This window comes from Aplidium turbinatum, chromosome 17, assembly GCF_918807975.1.
Source record: "Aplidium turbinatum chromosome 17, kaAplTurb1.1, whole genome shotgun sequence".
Classification (NCBI taxonomy): Eukaryota; Metazoa; Chordata; class Ascidiacea; order Aplousobranchia; family Polyclinidae; genus Aplidium; species Aplidium turbinatum.
The window spans coordinates 15682079-15690049 of NC_137488.1; the positions used below are offsets into that span (position 1 = coordinate 15682079).

Sequence of the window (7971 nt, forward strand, 5' to 3'; positions counted from 1 at the left end):
CGATTGTTAGCGAAGAATTCACCTTTGTTACGATGATTCAATGTCATCAATCGTTGAAGCAACCTATAAATCGAAAGTTTTCCTGCTTGAATGGAAGCGACCCAGTCAACAAATTTATCCTTTTTACATTGATTCAACGTCTGCGTCTACATTGAATTAATATAAGAATGATAGATTTTGTTGTCTGGGTGAGAGATACAGTATTCACATTTTCTAGATGCGCGCTAGAATGCGCGGGAAATTATATTCTCGCAACAATTGTTAGTACTATGCAATGACGATTTGTATCGCTAGTTCCCGTGTTATTTCTCGGCGGACAAATATGACCGATCTAGATGGTACTTCCCGCGGACATCACATGCTGTGACGGCGGACATGACCGCCGTGTCCGCCGTGAATTTCGAGGCCTGTAACTGGTAACCTAGTAGGCTACCAATACAGTTGTGCACTAATTGGCCAGGCTAACCAGATCATATTCTCTTATCAGCAATGCATCTAAGTTCTAAGACATAATACAAACTAAGACAAATAGAATGTTCCTGGATCCAGTATCAGGACTTTTGAACACTTTTTGTAAGCAATAATGCAATTATAATGCCAGTGGCTATATGAACTACACACACAAGAGTAAAACTTATAGCCTGAACTCACTGGGCTAACTGATATAGTAAATAATGCGGTAGTTGCGCTAGGCCTATAGCCTGGTAACTGAGCTTATCAGCTAGGCTACTAACCAAAAACATTCGTACAGCTTCCCTGACAAGCAAGCCCTAAAACCCTGTCAACTGCAAGCCATTTGCAATTTGCATTTGCATAGCTTTCCATCTTAGGGTTTCCGAAGGGAAAAATAACTGATCCGTGTTTCCAATTTAAATTTGAAGTTTCATAGCTGATTCTTGAAAAGTTGAAAGTTTACGTTTACGAAAGTTTAATTTCTTGAAAGTTTACGTTTACGAAAAATTAATTTCTTGAAAGTTTACGCGGCAAGCGGCGCGGCGCGGCTTTGTCATTTCAACCTTCCACGCGGCGCGGCGCGGCACGCGGCGAAAAAGTCAAAAGCGGCCGCGTACGCGGCGCGGCGCGGCGCGGCTTGCATCACTACTGGCTATAACCATCTATGCTATAACTGTTAGAAACGATTCCCCGCCCATTTAATATTATTGTTGTATCTCTGCTCCATTCTATTTTCATGCTTGAGTGACCCGGCCATGCATTAACAATTTTTGCTAGTTGATCTTTCTTTTTACGTTTTGGCATGGACTGGAGTGGTCATTGTTTTATAAATCTGGAGAACTGGAGATTTGGAGTGACTAGGGAATATGTAAGAATTCGGTAAGCAACTGTTTGTTTTGTTTTATTATTGTCGTTTTCAATACACCATTTCTTCTAATAAGTAAGGCCTGCACTTTATCCAGTCTAGGCAGAAAACGTTTTAGACATCATTTATAAAACATACCTTTGCTTGGTGCAAGGTTATGCCTGTCTAGTTAACTCTAGCTAGTTGTGTAATTTGTTTGTTATCCTAGGGTAGTCTTTTCAGGTCTGCCAAGGATTCATTTATGGTATGTGCCTTTGTCTAGCTCACTTTAGCTAGTTGTGTAATTTGTTTTGTTATCCTAGGGTAGTCTTTTCAGGTCTGCCAAGGATTAACTTTTTGGTTTGTGCCTTTGAGCCTGCCATGCTGTAAAGTTTCTTTGAACTTTGTAACTAGTTGTTTGTTATCCTAGGGTAGTCTTTTCAGGTCTGCCAAGGATTCATTTTTTGGTTTGTGCCTTTGAGCCTGCCATGCTGTAAAGTTTCTTTGAACTTTGTAACTAGTTGTTTGTTATCCTAGGGTAGTCTTTTCAGGTCTGCCAAGGATTCATTTTTTGGTTTGTGCCTTTGAGCCCGCCACGTTGTAAACTTGGTTTAAATTTTGTAAATAGATCTTCACTTTGGGCAGTCTTGTCAGGTCTGCCAAAGATTGAAGCTTCTAAGCCTGTACTCTGTCAGGCCATTGTTCTAGTCAGGTAGAACTGGTTACCGTTAAACCCTGTAATTTTAGTAGGTTGCTTACTGACATTCTCCGTAACATCGTGAAGGTCAATTGTCACCTCACCTAAGGTAAGTACCATACAGATTTTGTTTTTTCTAGCTGGTATATTGCTGTGTGTTAATTATGGCTCGTAAAAAGCCCAAGCAAACTCCAAGACGGAGTAAGCCAAATGGTTATGCTAGTGGCTCAACAGAGCAGCATGAGGCCGCCTCTAATATTAGTGGTCAACATGACAGTAGCGAAGAGCTGCCAGGTCTCGTTGTGTTAGAACAAGAGCTGGTTGAAATCGAGCTTGGCATAACTTCCATCGACATGGAGCTATGCTCAAGTGATGATTTCCTGAGTTCTTCTGAAGTTTTGAAGGTAAAGAAAAGATGCCTTGAACTTCAAAGGAAGCTCTCCCTTAAACGTTTAGATTTACTCAAATGCAAACCACAGCAATCAGGCTCAATAGAATCTAGGATCAACCGTATGGGGGAAAGCATTTATGGTTTGCTTGAAGCCTGCTCTACCCTCCTTCGAAGCTGCCGAGAACAATCCAAGCAAGTGTCACATCAAACATCATCGGTAGTTATGGATGCAGGCAGTGACACAGGCAAAGCTGCTGAGTCTAGCAGTCACGTGACACCCCGTGAGAGTGGTGTAAAGATACCACCTGTAAAAGCAGAACAGGGTATCCTTCAGGGCAGCAGTAGTGCTAGTAATATTCTTAATCCTTACACATCTCCCTTTCGCACTGAAGCTAATAATAATAGTGAATTTCCCATCGTCGTGCCTCAACCCCAGCTCAGTGCAGGGTTTCAAAATGTTCATGGTCCTCGGTTGTCGCTGGAGAAGTTTGACGGCAATGTGTTAAAGTTCTTTAACTTTAAAAGGCGTTTTGAACGATACATTGAGTCAAACTATCTAAGCTTTGAAGATCGCATCGCCTTTTTGGAGGACAATTGTGTAGGCCAGGCCTTGGAAGTAATTTCTGGCCTGAGTTGCTTGCAAAATAGTGAAAGAGCATATGGAATGGCATGGGATAGATTGAGAAAAAGGTTTGGCAACCCTGGAAAACTCATGGCCAAAGTGAAGGAAGATTTGCTGCAAGGACCCCCTATTTCAGAGTGGGATGCGCCGGGCCTCACAAAGCTTTGCGACAAGATGTATAAGTGTGAAGTCAGTTTCGATGGCTGGGGTAAGTCCCATCTTTTAAACAGTGATGAGGTGCTTCAACGGCTGTTCCTGCGACTTCCTTATAAGTTAAAGGAGCAGTTTGTTAATGTTAATCACTTGGGATCGGACTGTGCCACGTTTGGCGATTTAAGAGTCTTGGTCGAGGATGCAGCCTCTCGAGCCGACAGCCAATATGGCCATCTTATGCAACCAGGCAAAGATGTTAAGAGAGCTCTACAACCAACGATGGCTCGATCTAATCCGCAAGGTGGCTACAAGCGTGCTTCGGTTTGCACAACCCAAGAGCAGATTTCCCAATCTGCTAACCATAAGCAAGAGTCCTGTTGTTTGTGTGCAGAGTCGCATGCCCTATGGAAGTGTGAGATGTTTAAACAAAAGCCTGTTGCAGAAAGAAGAACCCTGGTGCAAAAGCATAGACTGTGTTTTTGTTGCTTGAGAGCAGGCCACAGAGTGGTTGATTGCAGATTTAAGAAATCTTGTGCAACGTGTGGATCGAGGCATAATTCACTTCTGCATGTAAACCGTGTGGAAGAGGAAAGCCCCTCTGCTCTGAAGAAGGGCATCTCAGCAACAACGTCCGCAACTGTGCCAGCAACATCTGGGACAACAATTTTTAAGGTTTTGCCAGTTAAGGTATGGGCTGGGGACCCCTCCAACTATACCTATACTTATGCTTTTATCGATGAAGGTTCTAGCGTCAGTCTATGCTCCTCAAGCCTCGTATCTCGCTTAGGGGTTGCTGCGACAAAAAGCAATGTGGAGTTGCTGACCACCAATGCTGTCTCCTTTCATGACAAGAAAATTGATTTTTTGGCTGTGCAGGGAATGGAAGAGCAGGCTGTGTTTTCCGTTGCAGATGCTCTGGTGATGGACCAGATTGTGGATGTCAGCCACAGTATTCCCACCGAAGCACTTAGTAGTGCATATAGTTATTTGGAGGACTTAAAGTTCCCTGAACTAAAAGATAGGAAGGTTGAGTTGTTATTGGGTAGCGATCTTCACCAGGCTTATCTTTTGCAGGAAGTTCGTACTGGCGCACCAGGAGAACCATGTGGACTGCACACTCTTCTGGGTTGGACCATTTATGGGAAAGATGGTGGCGATAGGCAACTCAACTCACCAGTAATGGTAAACTTTCTTAGCGTAAAGGAGTCTTGCGATAGAATGTTAAATGTATTGTTGCAGGATTTTAATGACATCGATGAGCCACAGGCCCCCTGTCCTTCAATTGAGGATAAACGTGCGCTGCAGATCATGCAGGACACGGTGAAGAAGGTGGATGGACACTATTCTGTAGGGCTGTTGTGGAAGGATGAAGACCCGGACTTGTGCAATAATCGCTCTATGGCACTCAAGCGCCTAGAGGGAATGAAGCGCCGATTTATTACTGACCCGGTGTTATTCAATAAGTATCGTGATAAAATGCAGGAATATGTTAAATGTGGCTATGCTGTGCCACTTGAAACTGGTGTGGTAGACACACCAGGGAAGACGTGCTATGTGCCCCATCACTGCACGACCAATGCGGCCAAGTTTAGAGTCGTTTTCGACTGCAGCGCGAAGTTTAAAGGCGTGTCATTAAATGACAAGCTGCTTCATGGCCCAGATCTCACCAATAACCTTGTAGGAACATTGTTTCGCTTCAGGCAACATCCGATCGCTGTTGTGGGCGATATTAAGGCCATGTTTTCCCAAGTACGTGTAGACGAAGGAGACAGGGATGCCTTTCGATTCTTATGGTATCCGGACGATGATCTCAAGCGGGAACCTGTCGACTACCGTATGCAAACTCATGTGTTTGGAGCAAAGTCGTCGCCATGCTGTGCTGCCTTCGCACTTCGGATGACTGCCAAAGACAATGAAGCAGGTGCTGATCAAAACACTGTTAACACAGTTTTAAAAAATGTTTATGTTGACGATATTTGTCATTCATGTGAATCGCCGGATCAGGCTATCGAACTAATACAACAACTGCGTGAACTATTACAAAGTGGCGGCTTCCATTTAACTAAATTCCTGTCTAACAGTGCAGAGGTCTTGAGTTCTGTGTTGCAGGAAGACTTGGCGTCGAAGGTCGATTTGCCTCAGTGCCAGCTTCCAACGCAGAAAACCCTTGGTGTTGTGTGGAATGCTGCGAGCGATTGCATGGAGGTGAGGGTGAGTATCCAACAAAAGCCTAACACCCGGAGAGGCGTTCTCTCCATGATTTCGCAAACATACGACCCACTAGGTCTAATACAACCCTTCATTTTACCTGCTAGGCAACTCCTGCAGCAGGCATGTGACGCTCAACTTGATTGGGATGAACCCCTTAATGGCCTTGGGCCAGTAAACATTAATTGGGAAGCTTGGTTAAAGGCCCTTTCAGAGCTTGAATGTGTTTCCATCGCTAGAAGCCTGACTCTTTTTGGTAAATGTGCTATCCGCTTTGAATTGCATGGTTTTTGTGATGCCAGTACCAGTGGCTATGGGGTCGTGTTTTATGTTAAAGTGTTTTATGATGATTCTGTAGTAATTTGTAATTTTCTATTTGGCAAGGCTCGAGTGGCTCCATTAAAGCCTGTTAGCGTACCTCGCCTGGAGCTCACTGCTGCTGTGCTCGCTGCCAAAGTCTGCAATTTTATCCTGACGGAGTGTGATTTTAAATTCAATTGTGTTGTCTTATGGACAGACTCAACTGTTGTGCTGCGCTACATTAATAATACTTCGACTCGTTTCCACACCTTTGTGGCTAATAGGCTGAGCACTATTCACATGCTTACCAGTGTCAATCAATGGCATTATGTACCGACTACTTTAAACCCCGCTGACCTCGCGTCTCGGGGAGTTTGGCCTGATAAAGTTAATACCGCTAAGCTTTGGTTTAATGGTCCTAAGTTTTTGCATGATGTCACGAGCAATTGGCCAAACCAGCCCGACTTTGTTGGCGGAATTTCGTCAGACGATCCAGAGGTTAAAAACATTGAACGTTGCTCAGCTCAGCAACACACGATTACGGACTCAGACTCTCTATGTCGGTTGTTTACCCGCTACTCGCGTTTCCACGATCTGCAAAGAACGGTTGCATGGTTGCTTCGCTACAAATTGTACCTGAAAAGGAAATGCCGAGATGACTCCTTGACTGTTAAGACAGATTCGCTCAGTGTCGAGGAGATGGACGAAGCTGAACTTGCCATTGTCACAGCCGCCCAGCATCAAGCATACCCGACGGTGTTCGCAGTTCTCCATAACCACCCAGGATTTGACGCCCCGGTGGAACTCGTGTCCGACTTGCAGTTGAAGAAGCATGTGGCTTTGAAGGAGCTACAGTCCCTAAACCCCTATGTTGTTAACGGAACGTTACGAGTTGGTGGGCGATTGCAACAATCTTCTCTGTCAAGCGGAAGAAGGCATCCGATCATTCTCCCACATCAGCACCCAATCACCGATCTAGTGATCATGAGGTATCACGAACGAGAAGGACACATGGGATGCTCACAAGTCCTTACCGCCATTGCTTCCCGTTATTGGATTGTCAAAGGGCGATCAGCTGTCAAAAGGGTCTTGCATTCCTGTATGAACTGTCGTTTTTGGAAAGCTACCGCCGGAAAACAGCAGATGGGCAACTTACCTGCTCCACGCGTAAACAAATCCATTCCTTTTCAAGCTGCTGGCACTGACCTTCTTGGTCCATTGATGGTAAAGAGCGGCCGCAGCAGTGTTAAGCGATATGTTTGTATTTTTAATTGTTTGGCGACCCGTGCTGTGCACTTTGAGGTCGTGCAATCCCTGGAGGCAAGTGCATTCATTCAAGCCTACCGAAGATTCTGCAGCCGTAGAAACGTTTGTCCTACTGATCTGTACAGTGACAACGGAGGAAACTTTGTTGCTGCAGACCGCGAACTTCGGCAAGGACTCAAGAACCTCCATCAAAAGAAAGTCACCGATGCCTTACTTCGGCATGAAACGAACTGGCACTTCAACCCTCCGCGTGCTTCACATCAAGGCGGCTTCTACGAAATATTTTTTCGTTTATTAAGAAAATTGATGCGGTCGCTGGTAGGAAACGCTACGTTGGATGAGTTCGACCTTCTAACGCTGGTAGCAGAGATTGAAAGAATTTTAAACGATCGTCCCATCACTTCGCTCCCATCGTCACCAGATGATCTGCAAGCCCTGACTCCAAGTATGATACTCACCGGATCAGCTTGTGACACCCTACCGCCAGATGTTTTTATGAAGGCTGACGGTTATCGACGCTCTTGGAGAAAGACCCAATACCTCACAAACAAGTTTTGGGAACAATGGCTGTTGCAATATCTCCCTCTGTTGCAGCCCCGACAAAAGTGGTTTGGCACATCTCCAAGCTTGAAACCAGGCGATTTGGTACTGGTAGCGGACGAGGCAACTAAACGTGGGCACTGGCCCAAGGCTATTGTAAAGGAAGTTATGCCGGACACTAACAAACTTGTCAGACGCGTGCGAGTAAAGGTTGCTGACGGTACAGAGTTTGTTCGCGACATCAGAAAGATCTGCCTGCTAGAGGGCAGTATGGACTTTTAAAATGACAATTTTGTTTTCTAGGCTGGCTGGTTGGCACGATTGCACAACTGACATTGCTCATGCTGCTTAGGTTTCATATTTGAATTGTATTGCGTGTTTGTGTTTATTTTACTATTATTATTCTTGTGCTCCTCACTACCGCAGCTAGCGCGGCGTCGTCGATGCATTTGCATCCAGCAGTTCTGCCATAACTGTGTTATTGACTCCCATTAATA

General features: G+C 44.9%; 1 protein-coding gene across 1 annotated transcript; it reads left to right on the forward strand.

Moving 5' to 3' along the window:
* The first annotated feature begins 2158 nt into the window (after positions 1–2158).
* On the forward strand, positions 2159–7756 carry LOC145786247 (uncharacterized). Its single transcript, XM_082597887.1, has 2 exons — positions 2159–5371; positions 5753–7756. Exons 1-2 carry the CDS (start codon positions 2159–2161, stop codon positions 7754–7756), a joined length of 5217 nt encoding a protein of 1738 aa, XP_082454013.1.
* The last annotated feature ends 215 nt before the right edge of the window (positions 7757–7971 follow it).